The 20,510-nt window shown below is 34.8% G+C and overlaps 1 protein-coding gene across 1 annotated transcript in view; it reads right to left on the minus strand.

Annotated features, from left to right (window-relative positions):
- ARP9 (actin-related protein 9) overlaps positions 1-20,510 on the minus strand; it is a 48,099-nt gene that overhangs the window by 5,305 nt on the left and 22,284 nt on the right. Inside the window, exons 6-12 of the mRNA XM_086450683.1 lie at positions 18,090-18,192; positions 16,254-16,465; positions 11,616-11,736; positions 3,257-3,321; positions 2,975-3,064; positions 2,728-2,778; positions 1,954-2,085 (exon numbers count right to left, since the gene is read on the minus strand). Of these exons, the coding sequence (XP_086306809.1) occupies positions 1,954-2,085; positions 2,728-2,778; positions 2,975-3,064; positions 3,257-3,321; positions 11,616-11,736; positions 16,254-16,465; positions 18,090-18,192 (774 nt within the window). The remainder of the gene's footprint in view (positions 1-1,953; positions 2,086-2,727; positions 2,779-2,974; positions 3,065-3,256; positions 3,322-11,615; positions 11,737-16,253; positions 16,466-18,089; positions 18,193-20,510) is intronic.

Below are 20,510 nucleotides of genomic sequence, written 5' to 3' on the forward strand. Positions count from 1 at the left end.
ACCCGTGACCTATATGAACCTAGCGCATTGATACCTTGTTGACAACCATTTACCCCAAAAGACCGATCTGATGGGGAAAGCGCAACTATTAATATAAGAGGGTCACAGGTCAAACTGGGGCATGATACGTGCGCACGTGACACCCAGGAGCGGAGGCAGATAAACAACACTCAACAGATTGGCATTTCATCAGAGAAGAGATTTCCAGCAATCAGATTTTTTACTCCATACATAGCCTGACAGAACTAGCTTATTTGTTTCTTCTACCAAGGCACCAAACAAGTCTACCAAAAACAAAACTTGTTTCAAGATGAGAATGGATGATATCTATGCTCCAGCTTGAGATGGTGCTAAAACATCATGTTGCCTTTGGTTATAGACTATTTAGTCATTATGTTTGTTAAAAAGGATAATCTAGGGATTTAATTAGCTCACCTAGGCAGATGGCATATTTATGTAATTAAGTAGAAATAGTATTCTCTGTCTCTCTTTTCTTTTTCTTCTTCTCTCAAGGTCCATAAAAAAAAACTAGTTTCAAATCAGCAAATTTAAGGGGTTGTTTTATGATGATTTCATTTTTAGGTGGAGGCCAGTTTGAGAGAAACATATACTCACGATTGCACACTTTTTTTTTTTTTTTGTTTTGATGTTGCTCTTCTGTCAAGCCTCTATTGTGGTTCTCCTTTCCTGGTTTTAATCAAATTATGCGGGTCAAAAACCCAAAAAAAAAAAAAAAACAAGCCTTACAAAGCTTAACTTGAGCTTGCTAACCTGAACTCAAGCTTGGGCTGCAGCGTGGGGCTCATGTCCCAGCAATGGCAAACTAGAGTTCCATTAGCCTTTTGTCTCTTTTAAGCTTGAGCTCAATTGAAAAAAATTTCTTCTTAGGATTTTTACAAATACTAATAGTGCATTACTGATTCCTCTCCTTTCTTTTTCCTTTAATGATTCATGCATGTTAAGAGAAAGATCTCAATCCATATCTTCTCATTGCATCTAAGAAAATAGATAAAATAAAACATATTTAAAAAATTCTACTTAGCTCCAGCTACTTTAAAAAAAGAAAGATTAGATACTCCTATTCTTTTATAATCTAGAAACTAGTAGCCGCCTGAAATTATTATAAAAAAATAGAAAAGTATCTCCTCTAGGCCATTGTTGATTATCACCCCAATTATTGGGCCTTGTTCCTGATCTCATGGCTTCTCTTTGGCATGCAGCTATAAGGCTAAACTGAACTATTGGTCCACCTGCCTGACTAGGTTGGTGACAACTTTAATCTTTGCTTTCCATTTTTTGATGGGTAAGTTGGACCTGAACCCTCAACCTCAAAGTTATTTTTCTTTCTTTTTCTTTCCCATTATGTGGAATTTCCATTACATGACGCTCTGGCATCCAGTCCTCATTCTCTGACATCAAAATTTATAGTCTCTACGTACTACCAGGTGCTAACAATATCTGAAATACATACATTTCATTGCAAACCTTGGACAAGGAAAGTGATAACTATAAATTTGAGTTCTTGTATCAACAAGACAAGATTCAATACCTTTTCCTTAACATTTAAACAGGCTATACATCAGGGACAGATTTGAACAATTCCTAAAGAAGCTCTGAGATGCGAAATGAAAAACATCTTCAAGGACAGGAATTAGATGGATGTTGATTGGAATAAATAGTATTACCATCATTATTGACAACAAAATGCATATAGAAACTGTATATCGCATAGAACATTGTCACTTACATGAAATATTCAAAGACCAAAACAGCTAGATGCCAGTATAAGTTCACGAGGACAAAATCTTCAAGTTTTAGAGATGGTGCAATAAAGGAAGACAAAACAATCCAATAAAGAGAAAACTCTCTCGAAGAATCCTATATATTTATCAGGAGAATAAAAGATCATTTATCAGCCAATGACCACCCTGAGAGGAACTCAAATAAACTCACCCTAATCTGACAGTAAGATTCTTTCAACCTGTTGAGCATCAACAAGTCAATAGGCTTCAACAAAGGGTCGGTACGAATTGATGGCCAAGTCTGATGGTGTCTCTGAATCCATAAAAGGCATCTTAATATATCCTGAAAGAGAGACACTCATTAGGTAATTATAACATACCACACTAACAATCATTGAGGGATATCAGTTACTACGATCAAAAATAAACCAGAAAACAAATAATATATAATTTATGACAGCAAATGATATCTTGAAAAATCTAAAGAAGAAGGAACCGGAATTCTGTATATTTTTCAGAAAATAACTCAATAAGAAACAGAGTCCCTTATAATGAATCATCAAGTGTTAAAGATGCAAGTGGAGTAAAACAATTTAACAACACAGAAATATCATAAGATTAATTATATGCTGAATACACATATACCACATTTCTTCTTGAAAATTAAATCATAACCTTCAGTGTCAAAGCTACTTCTCATAAAATAAATAAATGAAGATAGGACTAACAACATCAAGTTTCAACAATTAGGGAACTTAACAAATGAAAGTGTCAATGGAACCTAAAGTTTTGTTTACAAGTAAAGTGATTCTAACAGAAGCTCATTCTGCAACACATCTTCATGAATTCCACAAGAGAAAAATGATTCGGGGTCCATAATCAACAGGGAACACTGAGCATTTCCATTATGCAAACAGCATGCATGACATGGAAAAAAGAAAATAGAAAGTGAAGGGGTTCATGTCAAAAACCAGTAGAGACATACTTCTCCACCAAATGGCAAAGTCACACCAGTAGAAGGCAGAGCCACTCCATCCTGAACGATAGATTAGACAAAAGCTAATTAGTAAAAGACTGAAAAATTTTAGTATCTCCTACTTCAATTAGTATGACATTTTTTATTTGCTAGAATGTTTCCTTATTATCCAGAATGACAGATGAGACTGCTCAGCAGCAACCTGGGAATATTTTTTCAAGAAGCAAGAATTATATTACATAGAAATTGCCCTTACCTCAATGCAAATGACTGATGTCACCTGAGCACCCATGTTCACAACGCATGCTGTTGACAATCCATTACCAAAGGCTGCAGCAAGACCTTCCTGATCAACCATGTCGAAAACAAGGCTATCAAATAAGTGGCCCAAAAATCCAAATCAACCAATACAATAAACTTACAGAGTAAAAATCCAATAAAGGAATATCAGCTAAATAGAAAGGGATTGCTTCTAACTGATTGCCTAAAACTGTTTTAGATTAATAATTTACAGTTAGGAAGAGAGATAATTACATACCTGGTGCACCACTGCTGAGCTAAACCGTAAGTCTCGTAATACAATTGATAGCATTTCCTTTATTTCTGCTTATTAACAAAATAGGAGTGCATTACTAAAAGAACTAATTATATTTCCAAGCCATACCACATTATTTACAAATAATATATATATATATATATATATATATAGATAGATAGATAGGGTCCCGTTCGCTACCTCACGCTTTGCCCAACGGTTTGGCAAACTTATGTGATCCGTTCGATATTACGCGAACAGATGGACGAGATTCAATTTCGTAGCGATATAACGTTTAAGTTATAAATTATTCAATATTTATAGCGCCATCCTTACGTTTGCGATTATTTAGTGCTACCTCCCTGTCTCTTTAAACCAAAACAGAGAGTTATGTTCTTTCGACAGAACTCTCCCTCTTTCGTTGAAAACGATCAAAACTTATAGACAGAGAGTTCTATCGAACCCTCCCTCTCACTAAAACCCGATCAATCACTCTCTCTCTCTCTCTGCACACTTAGTTGTAACGTTTTGCTTACACACTCACAGTTGATTCCAGAAAATTTGGTTACATTGACTCCTTAAAGCCCAAACAGTCCAAGATAACTGCATCAGCTTTCCATGAACTCCGAGCTTTGAAAATTACTGTTTATGAACAACCTTGCAATACGTGAGACACTTTCCTTACTGTTTATGAACAACCTTGGATGCCACAAGGTGAGCCCAAGGAAGGACCCTTAGTAAGGGTGAAATCCTTACTTAGTAAGGCTAGTTAGATTCATATATTAATAGAAATATTGGAGAACCAGGAGGGTAGAATAAAAACTTAAACTATGGGGACATCATCCTTGCCCCAAAAAAAAAAAAAAAAACAATTACTGAATCATCCCCATGTTAACCCAATGGCCATGTGTGAACATAGACGTCTATGCACTTTTATTTAATAAGGAAATCTGAAGATTGTTATAATATTCTTAAAAGGTTGTGGTTATGTACAAAGTATGTTCCAAATCAAAAGGATTAGAGGTTTGATTACTTACAAATAAACTAGTAAGACAAAGAAAAGAAGAAGAACGAGCCTTTGTCTTGATGGATCCATCTTGGTTGAATAGAAAAATTACAGCTGCCAGCTTTAGTATGAGCAACTAGTTGATCTGAAATGCAAAGTGAAATGCAACAGGCGAGAAGAATGAGAGAGTGAGAGAGAGGGTTTTAGTGAGACTGTTTCAGGCGAGAGCGAGAGCAAGAGTGAGAGAGAGGGTTTCAGCCAGAGTGTTTCGAGAGAGAATGAGAGACCAGAATGTTTTGAGAGAGAATGAGAGAGCAAGAGCGAGGGCGAATGAGAGAGTTTTTCGATCGGTTTCAACGATAGAGAAAAGGGAGAGAGAGTTCTATCGAAAGAACAGAACTCTCTGTTTTGTTTTGGTTTAAAGAGACAGGGAGGTAACACTAAATAATTGAAAAATGTAAGGATGGCATTATAAATATTGAATAATTTATAACTTAAACGTTATATTACTACGAGATTGAATCTCGTTCGTCTATTTGCGTAATATCGAATGGATCACATAAGTTTGCCAAACCGTTGGGCAAAGTGTGAGGCAGCGAATGGGACCATATATATGTATATAGGGTCGGGTTCCAATGACTCATGGAAAAAAAAGGATGATCCTGACATCCAATGATATAAACAGTTTCCCTAGCCCAATCAAATCCTTTTAAGATGGAGAACAGAAGATTTTTTCTGCCTTTAAAAGCTGAGGGGAGAGGTGGGCTCTCTCTATAACACCCCTCTCAAATAATATACATATTTATAGGGTCGGGTTCTGGTGCCATATCAGCATCCGCTTCCATGAATCTTAGACTACTATTATATATAGTATCTCCCCCAAGGAAATGAATCTTCTACACCCAGAAAGTTTCTCCATTCCTTAGTTAACAAACAAATGGACTACCACACTGCCTTTCTATGCACCATTGAGATATCTTAAACACCGGACCACCAAGAAAAAAAATCTAACACATGAGAATGAGAGCAAGAGTTTCTAGCTGCCAAAGACCATTAAGTTCACTCAATGCACAATTAGACATCTGAAACTTGTTCAACAGCCAGCGAACCTCTAAAAGTCTTCAACTTCTTCATTGTAGCAGCCAAAACAGGCCAGCCTCAAATAATAACTACTATTTGCTGTGTGCTGAGCCATCTGATTGGAGCGGAATAGCATAAAATTTAATGGAAAAGAGCATTCTATGCAAGAAGTGTTACTCTCAATTTTGGGCTTCTTGCATTTGTGGAGCAAATTGTATGTAGAGTTCAGGGGAAGCTTCTTTCAGGACTTTGTGTACAGATGAGATCATGGTTTTAAAACTCGTTTTGATGTATCATCTCGTCCTTGAACGAGACCGAGTCATCTTGGACGAGTTTTCCGACATGTTTGAGACGTCTAGTTCAACAATGAGAAAAATAAACATGGGTTTTAAATCTCGTCCGATACATTGACTTGTCCGTCCGTCTCGTTGCTGGACGATACCGAGACAACTCGGGCGATACGTCTCGGTCTCGGATGTGTTTTGAAACCATGGATGAGATAGTCTTTTTGCTTCCCGAGAGGCTTTTGCTTTGTTTGTTTGTTTTTGGTTTTTTCTTGTCTGGTGGCTGCCTTGGCCATATTTGCCTTCTTTTCCTTGTTTTTGTCCTTTATTAATAAAATATTTCCTTTGCCTATCAAAAACAAAAAAGCAGCCAACCTAGATGTCTTGATTCTATCAGAACACGCCCTACTTGCGTCTTCTCTCCAGGGTGCTCTCATGTTATTGTTACAAGTTTCCAAACATCATATTGAGGAAACTCTTTTTTTACTTTCTTAATAGTTATGGGATTCCATATGGTCAAGAGTTGGTATCCGTAAAGCTAGGAACAACATAAACTTCCAACGAACAAAGCAATTACAATCATAGTTGTATCTCAGTTCAATGGAAGGAATTAGAAATGTTTATGTTTATAAGAATGCTTGCATTTTTCAATAAGGGTTAATGTTGTCAAAAGTTGTTCCTAGGCCCCAATTTAGCCGTCTAGACCATCCAAGCACCTAGAACCCACCCACTTTAAGAGAGGTTTCAAAAAGTGGAATTAAAATAACAATTTTATGCAATATTTTTGTAGAAATTGTGGCATAAATGGTACTTGGTCAATTTTAGAACCTAAGGGTTCTCTCAGATATTTAGTCAAACTTGGAGAAGAACTTTAAAAATATTTAAAATAAAAATTGAGATGGGGCATCAAATTGCTAGAATATTGGTGGTTACATTATTTTTATTTTGCTTACATGTTAGTTGTGTTGACTTACCAGCTTAGCTTGGTAGTTAATACTATCTTGGTAATGACATCATTATATGTATTTTTCTCCTTTTTATGCATGATCTTTATTGCAAATACAAAATTGAAGTATTACTTTTTTTTGTCTCCTAAGCCCCACCTAGGTTCTAAGGGGATCCACCACCTAGGTCCTTCCTAATGCCATGAACAATCTTGATAAGGGTGACAATATTATTTCGTTATGATTCACTTTCAAACATATTGCAGTCATTTTGTTAGAATGTGTAATATATCAAACTAATTGAGCCTTATCGATAAAAATTCAACCCATATCCTACCACTCAGGGAGCAACCATTCTGATAACCTTTCTACAACATCCTAACTTTCAATGAGAAATAATTGAGCTTACTACTTTTTCCTTTCTTTTTATTTTTCCCTTTTTATTAAGTATAAAATTTCAATAAAAAAATGAAAGGGAAAAAAAAAAGTGAGGATATGAAAAAGACCATCCTAGAGACAAAGTCAAAAACAAAATAAAGATAGATAAAGCCAAAGAAAAAAAAATCAGCACCCAATACACCACCCACAACAACTTTTCACTGATCATTGTATCCCACCTGAATATGAAATCTTCAAAGAAGAAACCCCTAAACTCTTCAAATGTCATGCATCAGTAGACCAATATTGATTATAGATTTGTAATGACTTCTCTATCAAAGCACTCGGTACTATCAAAGGTCCCACTGTTCCTCTCCTTTCAAATTCCCTAACAGATTGCAAAATGAAATACGCCCCCACAATATCCCATTAAGCAATCTAAAATGGAAAGGGATACCAACTTTGGAAAAGTAACAACCCACTTAATTCCCATAGGATGAACAAAAGGAGACCATATAGCTCTAACAAACTAATGGAATAAGAATGTGAATCACAGATTCAGCACTAGCTTGGGAAAGGGAGCAAAAATTAATCACAATGATGCCTTTGGAATGAGATGATACATAGTACGAATCATGCCCAAGGCCACAGTCCAAATGAAGAAAGACACCTTAAACGAAATCATTGCCCCCCAAGCATTGTTGCGAATCTTGGTTTACACCCAAGCATCGTTATTCAACAAAGGGATTGGGGTGTCAAAAATAGCCTTGTAACTCGCATAATAGTAGATATTGCAAATTTGATGGTCAAATAGTTTCATAAAATGTATTTCATCTACTCTTTCCATATTTGGATCAAATCATATACCTCCAAAGTCATTTTGCTCAACACCAAACCTCTAAAGCAATTTCCCTTGATCTATGAGTTTTCCTCTAAGGAGTTGCCTGTTTATGCTCTCCTAAATCTCTCTAGTAGCGGTAACTCTTGGGATCTGGGTCTTAGAAGGTCTCTTAATGATTGAGAAATTCAGGAGTTAGCTGACCTATCTTCAAGTCTAGACCTTCAGTGCCTAGAGCAATTGGGGAGTGACACTTGGGAATGGAAATGTAACAAGGAGAAAAGATTTTTCAGTGAGTTCTTTCCGGTCAACTCTAGGGCCTCAAAGCTCAGCTTCTTTCCCATCTAAAAATCATTTGTGGTTCTAAGGTACCTTCTAAAATCTCTTTCGGCCTCCAAAACGTCATTGACCTTAGACCACCTCATTTCTAAAGGGTTCGTCACTCCTAACTTTTGTTCCTTGTGCTAGGCAAGTGGAGAGATCATTTGCTACTACACTGTTCATTTGCTTCCAAATTATGGTCTAAGTTTTTGGGGTTGTGCGATTTGTATAGGGGGCTCCCCGCTCAATTGAAATTCTTTTTTTTTTTGCTGGAGTCTTAACATGTTCACTGGTAGGAAAATAATTCTTTGGGCATTACTCTCTTTTGCTATTTGTTGGGGCATTTGGAAGGAGAGAAATGGGAGAATTTTCTCTGATTTTGGAAAGTTCGTTCCACGAGATGATATTAAAGAATATAATTAATACATTCAGTAGCAATCAGTGTAGGATATTATTGTTTCTACTATGAGCTTTTTGTACCTTTGGTGTAAAGTGTTTGAAGGAATTGAAGAGGTCCTTTTTTAAGGACTTCATGGGCATATGGGAGTGGGACTGTGTGCTCTCCAGGGTGCTTGTGGCTTTGTTTTTTTTGTTTTTTTGTTTTTTTGTTTTTTTTTTCTCTTTTGTATTTCTTCTTGAGGACTCCTTGTCCTCCTTTAATAAATTCTTTGATTGTCAAAAAAATATATGGGAGTGGATGTGGTTGTGGGTGTGTAGAATGTCTCCCATGTAATACATTCCTTAGCAATCAAAATGTCATTCAGTGTTGTCATATGCGATCGCATATGCCAACTTGGATGACAAAATCTTATATGCTATCATGGCATATGCGATTACGGAAATATGCCATCACGTACATAAGTATGCAACCGCATGCTGCAATATGCCATGACATATTTTCGCAATGGCTAAAATTTGACAATTCGATAAAAACTTACCTTTTTTTATAGACACCTCCTTATCACCCACCCCAAAAAAAAAAAAAATTCCTATGACACTTCACCCAATTTCTATTCTCATATTTGTTGACATCCTAGTTAAGCCTTGTGAGCCTCCTCGGTCTTTTGGAGTAGTTGGTTGTTTAACATGGTATTAGAGCACTAGGTTTTGTATAGGTCACGGGTTCGATTCTTTCCACCATGTTGAATGAGGGGGAATGTTGAGTGTATATTTTCCTCCACTCTCAAGTGTGTAATACCCTAGTTAAGCCCTATGACCCCTCTTATATTCATAGTTCTCCCCCTCTCCCAACAGATCGGTCTTTTGGAGTAGTTGGTTGGTCTTAACTCAATTCTACTCTCATTTTAGCTCCCTTCTAACTATATTATCTACATATTTTACTGCTCAAATCATCTGCATCAAGCTCAAATAGTAAGTATAAAGATTCAGTAAGCAAGATTGAAGGATTTTTCAATATTCAAGAACCAAGAATTCATCATCAAAGAAGTAAGATTTCATATATTTTTTTTGAGTCTATGCATTCTTAAATACATCTTAAACATACAAATATAATTAATTGTAACAAAACTGAAAATATAAAGAATACAAACAAAAAAAAAAAATCTTAAGATTATTGTAATAATTACAATTTTTCCTAATTTTTTACTTCTTTTTCTCCTTTTTTCTAAATCACAAAAAAAAATTTATTTTGCATGATATATAACAGCGTATGCTATTGTGAGATTGCCTATGCGCACAAAATATGTTGATCGCACATCACTGCATATGCAATTTGAAAACACTGATGCCATCTGATATTTTTTCCCACACAAAAACTCCACCCAAAGCCAATAATAGAAGTAATCACTACTTTACTTGATGTAGGACCCTATCATTAATCCTTGAAGGGAATAACTTAATATGATCTTACAAATGGCTCCTACAAAACTGATGAGCCTCAGGTTAGATATTTCTACGACCCCTGATTTTTTCAAAATCAAGACCATAGTCACAAAATTGGAATATGGGTAAAAAACAGTAAGGAAATCCTCCAACAAAAAAAAAAAACACCAAGAAAAAAAGGGAAATAAAAAAGAATGAAAAAGATGGAAAAAAAAAAAAGATTCATAAAAAATAAGAAAAAATATAATGCATAACATGTTAGATGTTTATTCTCATTTCCTTTTTTTTTCCTTTCCTTGTTTAATGTGTCCTGATGTCTTCCCGGTTCTATTGTCCCTCTTCATGTCATGTGGAATCCTTCTCCCTTTGGTGGAAGGTCAAGGATTCTTTGGAAGATATTTCCCTTAGCAATTGGTTGGGGTCTGTGGAAAAAGAGGAACGTGCGCACTTTTGATGGGGCGGAATCTAACTTGCATGAGATCATTTTCAATATTCTTGGCTTATTATTCTTTTGGTGTAAGCAATCCAAGGAGTTTAGGGGTTCCTTTTTTGAAGATTTATGTTTAGATGGGCAAATGTAATTAGGGACTGATTTGGTTGTTGGTTGTTTTTGCTTGCTTTTCTAGTTGCTTTCTTTCTTGGGGACTTTTTGTCCTCGTTTCAATAAAATTTCAAACTTATCAAAAAAAAAAAGTTTTCAGTATATTTTTTAGTGTTAAAAACTATTGAATATTTATACATGACAACATGTTTCCACACATAATTATACATTATTTAATGCTAAAAAAAATTCTAACCATCAATGTATATTTTGAACAAAAAAATACACAATTGAAAAAATAAAAAATACAACATCACGACATTATCATCAAATTCCACTATATACAACATTTATGAACCAAATCACAAACAACCACTGCCATAGAAATTAACCATTTGCCTACTTGGTTACAACTATTTTATTTTATTTGTGAAAAAAAGAAGTGTTTAAAACATAAAAATCACATTTAAAATGTAAAAGCATGTTTAAAACGGAAAAAACATGTTCTTTTTTTTTTTTTTGGTGAAGTCCAAATTTTTTATTGTTTGAATCGTTAGAGGTACAAAACGCATTTTAAATGAGACTTGTTAAAACAAATGGAGGTTTTTGTGACTATGATCAAGACAACAAATGCGTTATTGGAGAATTAATTATGGAAAGCTTCATCCTGGAAATCCATCACCACTAACATCAAATCCTTGTTGATAAAGAACTCAATAAAATTTGAACAAAAAAATTTGAGAAACCATCAGGGAAAAATGCATTATCTCTATCCATATTGTTGAGGATCTCCCACACCTTTCATCAAAATGGTTATTCAAAAATTTCCTCTGAACAGGATATTAGCAATCAAAAAAGGGATAAACAAATTTCAAAAGAAAATATTGCTCCATCAGCAAGGAAAATGGTCATTGTGTTAGGATTATCATGTATATGACTTAAAATTCTTCCAAGAAAATAGAACGCTATAATACTGGAAGTGTCAAAAGAGAACAAAGCCAGGAAGTATGTTCTGCCATCCCATTGAGAAACATTATAAGAAAGCTATAATAATGAACAAAAGTGGTTTTTTTTTCTATTTTTGCTCAGTATAGATATATATAAATAAAACTATGGCAACGAAATTACCTCGATTATCAAATGTTTCTGGCACAACAATAATAGCAGAGTACATGTTCCTTTCAGCTTGAGGGATATGCAGTTTCTCGTTCAAAATCCAGTCCCAAATTGCATACAAGTCTTCAAATACCTGTGACATAAAAAACCAATAAATGACTAGAAAATACATAACTTATGTACATCTGATAGAAAGAACCCCACAACTTTCATTAAACATGGCCAAATTGCTCGTTATTTCTGGATTAGAGTTTAAAAAAATTGAGTTGCAGATCAGACTAGCGTCAGGTTTTCTAAATCCATTGTTTTAGGCTTAGATATTCTTAACCAGTATATTCTAATACTGTATAAATATATGCTATTTTAGTGTATTATTTTGTCTATTATCGATGTGGATCAATCACAGTTCTTTTCCCTTCCCTTCCCTCAATCCAAACACAGCGTTAAAGTTTACAAAAGGCACAATAAGAGTTTTAACAATCAAGTCCAAGCCTTGATTTGATGGAATGATATTGAAGTGGATGCTACATGGGATCTTCTTTAATTGATGGAGGATCCACATGGGCAGTTAAGCATTACAAATAATAGTGCGCAATTGTATTAGTTGAGAGATTTAACTATTTTTTTATTTGGTTTTTTTTTTATACATTAGGGATAGTTTAATAATTATGTGTGGGTTGGCTTATGGATCACTATATAAGTCTTATTTTGTACTTTTTAGTAGGTTTGGTAAATTAAAAAAATAAAACTGCAGCTTGTTCTTTCTCTCTTGAATGTGTGAAGCTTCAAGAAACCTTAGGTGTGATTCATAGGATACTATTGTTGTGATACTAGTAGATCATCTCTTCAACCCTAGGTGTGATTGCTAGGATAATATTGGTTTGATACCAATAGACGTATCTATTCTTATTCTCTACCATTATTCTTCTTCTCAAACCTTTATTTATCAATTCCTTCTTCAACATATCCAAAATCCTATAAACCCTTTTCTTATTGCCCTTTGAGTTATTTTAACCACGAAATATCTATTTCTTATTTTTCAGAATTAAAACCCTTTTCTAAGGCCTTCAATTAATATATGGAAACCCTAACCCTAAACTTATAAAACCCTTACTTCTTCTAAAGGTCCTACATCCGTTTGGTATCAGAGCCATGGTTTAGCCATGTTGATGGGGGATATCAAAGCTTGAAGAGTAGATTTTAATTTTTATATAGATTTTTTTTAGGACTTTAATTTTATGTTTTTTAGACTTATTTTGATGTTTTATTGGCCCATGATCTTAGTATAATATTTAGGGACAGTTTGGTAACTTTAGTTTATCTTTTATTTAAGTTTATTAGGGTTAAAAAATTAGGAGAGAAAGTTACAAAATTAGGTTATTTATTTGGTATTTTAGTTTGATTAGGATTTTTGGCTTTATTTTCTTTATATATAGATTGTATTAGGATTTTTGGCTTTATTTTCTTTATATATAGATTGTATTAGGATTTTTTTAATAAAGAATTTGATGAATAAAGAATGAGTTTCTTTCATGGGGTGAAGTGAGATCTCCACCATTCTTGGTGTGATTCCAAGATACCATTGGTGTGATTCCAAAGTACTATCTTTTTATTATCCTCTCGTCTTTCCATGATTTTTATTGTTTCTTGATTTTCTTGAAATCTTAAATTCTCGAATCATCAAGAATCCTCTTTTCTTGATTTTTTTTAATCCTTGTTGTTCTTGAATTTTCTTGATTCTTGAGTCCTGATTCTTGAAACCTAAAACCTCAACCCTTAATCTTTTCTCCATACTTTTAACCTATAATCATTACCCTATAAACCTTAACATTTGATCATTTTCTCACCTTACAATCTACCTTTAACCATTTTCTCTATCCCACAATAATTGCAATAAAATTTTCATTTTATCTTTTGGGTTTACCTTATCTTAACCCAAATCGTAAACCCAATCTCAAATCCTTAATCCTTATACAAAATCTTAAACCAAATTCCCCAAATTTATTTTCTTCCCTCACCATCCTGCATCACATGTCTATTCATAATGTAGAAATTTTAGAGATAATTTAATATCCAATGAGACGAGTTCTAATGCCTCAATCTTGACTTGAATGAGCGTTATCATTCCTTTCACTCGCTTGAGTCGAGTCCTCTCAAGCCGATGCTAAGAATTTTAACAATCAACTCCAAACCTTGATTTGGTGGGATAATAATGAAGTGAGTCCCACATGAGAACTTCTTTAGTTGATGGAGAATCCATATGGGTAGTTTAGGCATTGCAAATTATAGTGTGCTTTATTAGTTGGGAGATTTAACTATCATATTCTATTTTATTTGTTTTTTATTCTTTTATATGTATTGAGGGCAGTTTCGTATTTTTTTTTTTTTACAGAAAGTAGGATTGGGGGTATGGAACATTATATGTCTAATTTTGTAAAAATAAAAAAATAGTAGATCTAAAGAATTAAAAAATTGCAGCTTACTATTTCCCCTTGGATATGTCAAGCGCCAAGAAATCCTAGGTGTTATTCCTAGGATACTATTGGTGTGATACCAATAGATCTATCTTTTATCAATCAAAAAAAAAAAAAAAAATTGATCTATAATAATATTATGAGAAACCAATAGATTTTTCTCTTCAACCCTAGATGTGATTCCTAGGATAATATTGGTGTGATATCAATAGATCTATCTCATCTTTTTATTCTCTTAACATTATTATTCTTCCAAAACCCCATATTCTTCACATATTCCTTCAACATACCTGAAACCATAGAAATATTTTCTAATTGCCTTTTTTATTTGTTTTAACCACAAAATATATGTTTCCTATTTTCCAAAACTATAACCCATTTCTTTACACCCATCACTATTTCTTTAACCTTAACACTCCCTACTAAGCACCTAGGGTTGCCCCTTGGATCGAGTTATAGGTCATCTAGCATTTAGAAACCTTCATTGATCGGGTCAGGAATAGATTAGTTTCATGGGAAGCCAGACACCTTTTGAAAGGAGGAAAAAAAATTTAGAAGTATAGATTTTATTGAAAAGCGAAACCAAAGATATAAAAAGGCGGTTGAGATGACCAACCAAAGAAAACTAACACACATAGATTCCCATCTAAATACAAAATCCCCAAAGAAAACCCCTTTAAAATAGGAGCATAATTTGCACCAAAAAACCAGCAACCCAAGAATGTTTACCACTATCTCCTAGAAAGATTCGTCCTCTCCTTTGAAAACTCTCCTATTTCTCTCCAACCATAGCCCCCAAGCAGTGGCTAAAGGTAGAAACTTCCACATTCTCCCCGAGAACAAGGTAGTATACCAACTCTAAAAAAGAGACAAAACCAAATTTGGGATCACCTTATAATGCCCTGAAATTTTATTACGTATCTCAAGAAATAATTTTTATGAAATTTGATCATTATTAATCATAATTGCGATGAGATAGTTTTTTAGTCAATCATGTATTGTTAATTGGTTTAGAACTATTGAGAAACATAGTCTTGCTCGAGCTTGATTTTGATGTCTAAGTTAGTTGATCCACAAGGATACTTTGGAAGAAAATTTATGTATGTAAAGATCTAATTTCTATTCATTTCTATTAAACCTATTGAGAAAAGTCGACTCTTAAAGTTGTTTGTCCCTTGACTTTTAATTTAGGTGTTAATCTCATTAGCATATGAGATCGCATTTGAAAACACTGCTTTTAATTTTTAAGGATTTCCATTCCATCAGCAACTTTTTACATCTTCCTCTCTTTCTCTCACTTATTAATCATTTTGCCATTTTCTGCAAATACTTGATAGATATCAATAACCACTTGGAGGCTCAGTTTTCCTCTTTTTATTTTAAATCTATCTCTTTGTCGCTAAGTAATTCATGCTGCTCCTGTTACTGTACTCTTGAAGGTTTGTGGAGGTACAGCAAGAGTAATTGAGTTATTGTATGCTGTACTTAAGCCTGTCTCCATTATGTAAGCTCTTACATTCTTGTTTCACTTGGAGGAAAATCTAAGAATCCCACCAAAATAAGCAAAGATCGCTAGTGGGAATCTCATTTATATATGTCAGGTAGTTTAGCAGTTTATCGTTTCTTATCTGCATGGATTAAAGTTGGGTCACAAAGTACGTTTTTGTTGGCTAAAAAACCAAAATGTCTCAACCAAGACAGTACAAGACAGGCTAAAACAATGTCGAAACAACAAAAAAAAGACATGTTGAATGTTTGAGAGAACCAACAACATATAGTTCAGGCCCCGAGACATCTTGCCTGAGACATTCCAAGATAGAAAGGAACTTTGAACTAGGTTTATCCGTTTATCAAATTCAAGTAGTTGTAACCATAACCTTCAATTGTCTTATACTTCTTTACCCAATTACTGACGACTAGCGATTTAGTTGGGCGTATAGAGTTGACACTTTCAGAATTAGGTCAAGTTCAGGTTGGGTAAGCTCCACCTAACTTTGGCCTTGGTTAGGTTTGATCAAAGCATATATTCAGTGAGTTGAAAGTGAACCCAATCAGGAACCAATCTATTACAAACCCCCAGACCAGATCATATGGACACAAGTGAGAGTGCCACAAAAAAACATTGACACGGTTAATATGGCCTATAGCTAGCAAGGGGTGTAGGAAAAGAGTGTACCTGCTGCAGAGGATAATGCTGAGAAACATTAAAGTGACCCCTACGAATAGGACGCCGTAAACAATATGGCTCAGTTGGGGAAACTTTTAGTGCATCGTCGCCACAAACGAACTCGGTAAACTTATAGGCACCTGAATTAGGCTCTCTACAATCAAAACCTTCAGGATGGTTCATGGATTCATTTTTTAAACCCTTATCATTCTCAGAATTTACTGCCCAAAAAAATTAAGATAAATTGATAAATAAATAATTGATGAAAGGCTCCGAATTACAAGAACAAAATCCAAATAGGAGATCAAAACAACTCATAAGAAGAAGGTGCTATTGGGAAGCCAAATTAATATATAACGTTTTGAGCCCAATCATAATGGAAAAAAATATCAATCAGATGGCATTAGTAGTTCAATATATCAGAAAATATATCAAGAGCTCAACACAATCCTTTTTTTTACTTTGGGTCATCCGGGCCCTAAAATTTTGTTGAAACAAACATAAAAAAAAAAAAAATAACGCTCAATAATCTTTCTTTCAACAAAATTTTGGTAGAATGCCCCAAGATTTAATTGGTGCTTGGAATGTACCACTGTCGTATTGATTATAACTGAATACTGATGGTTCCCTTCAAAGCAGAGCAGAGACGATTAGTTCCTCAGTAGTTTCATCTGATTTTTTGGCTGTCCCTGGCTTTAAATTAATCTTTTCCACATCTATGCTTGTTTTCTTACCGTGATAAGAATAAATTTTGTGCGCATGTAAAAACAATGGACCAAATTTAAGCCGCTTTTTATTCCCTTCGTAAAAAGTTTATATTTTTAAGGTTTTTCTCTTAGACATGCAAACGTGCAGTTCAAAATTTTTGGGGAAAGACAATCATGGAATCATCTTTTTTCCATCCACAAACACAACTTTAGTTTCTTATTATGAGCATATATTCTAGAAATTAGATCTTAAAGAGCTTTTTTTATAAGTAAAATTAAATCTTAGATTAGATCTTTGGTGGTGAATTCTAATAGTTTCTAAATTGTATCAAGTTTTGAATCTTATGTAGTTTCTTTTTGGTTTGCCTCAGAGTGATCGTTGTAGTGTCGATATTTGGGAAAATGCAATTAGATTGGGAAAGCATTACGAGTCAAAGTTCTAGAGTGCTTAGTAGTTTCAATTTTCTGTTTTAGGAATAATGAGAGTGCAATCAGAGTGCTGTTTTCCAGCATCAAATTTTGTATCAAAGCAAGTTATTGTCCTTCAGGAAAGACTTATGAGACCTCGAAGTTCTGGTATTTAATTTGGTTAATCAACAAAAGCATATACCAATCATCCAGAAAAATAAGCTCAATTATAGTGTAGGTAAAAGTTCAACAATGCATAGAAATGATGTGACATGTATAATTAGTCAAAGAGAAGTATGAAATAGTGTTCAACCTTTATTTAGTAGCCAATGTCAAGTGCGATGAGAACCACAAAAAGAAGAGTTAAGGGAGTCTTTCATTGCTGGGAAATTCCGTGAGAAAATGTTTTGCTCTGTAAATCATTTATCAAATAACGATTTTCTCAGAACATCACTTGGCAGTATTTGACTGCTTGTGGAAAACCAGATTCCGACGGAAAGCTGATTGGAATCAGAAGGTGATCAATGTGAAAGACTCAGCCTCAAATTTTTTCTCCACATGAAAATGATTTTCCCTAGGAAAATAGAAAATGATTTTCCCACAATCACATGCAAATCAAATTCCAGTTAACTGAATTTTCCCAAGAAATTGGATTTCCCACAGTTTTTCCCAACAATAATCAATACCCTAAATGGAATAGGGCATACTAGAAGAGAGGCTTCACAGTTACCTATTTCTACAGATGGATTGTCGCTCTTTTCCCTCACATTTGTCCAAGTAAAGGTCGAATCACTCCTGCTACTCTGGGGATTATATCCATCAACACGTATCGTCTGCAATAAAAATTCATTGTTCTTGTATTAATTCGTATAGATCAATAATCAATGGGGACTTGCATGTAAGCTAAATTTGTATGGGGAAATTATTGACAAACTTTCATTCATTGTCATTGTCGTCATCATAAAAGCCTTATCCCAAAAGTAGGGGTCTGCTGTTATATGACCTCGTAGAAACCATAAATATATAGCAAATTTCCGCTTAGAATGCATTTGCATGACCAATAAAGAAAATATTCAGCAATGGACATTAAGAATTAGCTGAAAATCTTTGGCTTCTTATATTTGTTAACTGCTACTTAATCTCCCAAAAAGGAAAAAAAAGATGAAAAGTTTTTTATGATAATCAATTAAAAGAACTGACAAGTTGACAACTAACAGTGATAACTAATAACCTCCCAAACAGTAGAGTGAATTATTCTTGAATCATTAAAAGATAAAATAAAAAACAAACGATGAAACCCCAAAGAATGAATGAAGAAACACAAACATAAACGTAATCATAATCATAATCATAACCATAACGATAATTCATAATCATAATCATTACAACAATAACAAGGGCTTAGACTCATGGCTCAGATGGTTTGACACGTAGAAAACTAACTTCGAGGTCATGGGTTCAAGTCTGCTTAATGCCATAGTTTGGAGTAGAAACACATTTGCACCTTTTAGTTACTGATCTAGTTAGAACAGCTTTGACTATTCATGCTATATAACTACCCCTCTGAAAATGTTCAAACCCCAGACTGTTCAACCCATATAAGAGTATAAGAGTTAGGGGGAAAAGGATGTTACTGAAGACAGAAGGGAACCAACAAATAGAAAGAAAGGGAAAAGGGATTCAATTGATAGCTACAACTTCACTAGGCTTAGTGTAACCACCATATAGGTGACTTGATGCTTCACAGAAATTACATCAGATATACAAATTTCACTCCCTTTTATACCAGTATCCTACATTATTCAATCATAGTTATAATCCAGTCCTTCACTTACAACCAAACCCAAACTAACACAATTTAAGGCCCAAAATAGCTCCATCAAATCCCTGTACAACATTACTATCAGACATTTCCCAATAATGAATCAGAAGGTTTCTGTTGAATAGTTCTAGTTTATTAGAATTTTTAGTCATTTGTCCTTTTTTGTCTTTTCCATTTATTAGTCTTTGTAATTCCCCTTTAAAGCCCAATTAGGGTTAATCAATGAATTAACTTTTTCTCTCTATTATTTTTAACTTGGTATCAGAGCTGAGTTCCATCGTCCCCTCCTCTCTCTCTCATCCTTTCCTCCTTGCTGCAACTTCATCTTCCTCTTCCTCCTTAAACCTATCGTCAACAGCTCTTGACTTCAATAACTAGATCACCCCTACGGGGGTTGTTTGCTCCACACCCTAATCACATCATGTGATGGGGTCTTGAGGATTGTTTGAATCTCTACGGCAGTCGTAACTGTAGTCACCATCAAGTGCTGCAGCAACAGCAGGTTTACTGGTTGGTGTTAGTTAGGCCTAACGATGGCATCTTGGACCTCCACAGAGGCTTACTATGACAGCAGCTTGGCTGTTTGCTGAAAACTAAGACAGGCGACACAGGTTTAGACCTCCACAGGGGCTGGCGATCTCAGCAAAGTCCTGTTTGCAGCCTGCAATCACAACAATGTTGCTGTTTGGTTGATTTTGGAGCCTGTGATCACCACAGTGTTGCTGGTTGGGGCTGGAAATCACAGAAAACTGTTGGTTTAGCACTTGCAATCACAGCAGTGTTGCTGTTTGAGACTACACTCACAACAGAGTTGTTATTTGATAGTTGTAACCACATCAAGTGGCTGTTTGAAACTTACGACAGCGATAAAACTGATTCTTGGTGCCCTACGATTGAGTTGATGGCTGTTCGGATCACCTACAGCAGTATTTGATCATCTTCCACGTCTCTTACAATCGTGTATTGCCACCGTTAGGGTGTTGCGATCAGTTTCCTATTTGAACTCTCTTCAAACCAAAACACATCTACTCTTTGATGGCCTCTGAGGTGTCTTCTTCCTCGATCACTAGTAATAGTAATGGATCAGGTGGTCTTACCTATAATTCGATCGACTTTCCAGGTATTCAAATTACCACCGTGAAATTAAATAGTGTCAATTATCTTCTTTGGACAAGATTGGTTGAAATATTCATTGGTGGAAAAGGAAATATCGGTTACTTCACAGGGGCGGACAAACAACCTACACCGACCGACCCTAATTACTCCAACTGGTTTGCTAATGATTCTATGGTTCGTTCTTGGTTATTTACATCTATGCAACCACATATT

Source organism: Akebia trifoliata, chromosome 8 (assembly GCF_017979445.1).
Source record: "Akebia trifoliata isolate Shusen 1 chromosome 8, ASM1797944v1, whole genome shotgun sequence".
Classification (NCBI taxonomy): Eukaryota; Viridiplantae; Streptophyta; class Magnoliopsida; order Ranunculales; family Lardizabalaceae; genus Akebia; species Akebia trifoliata.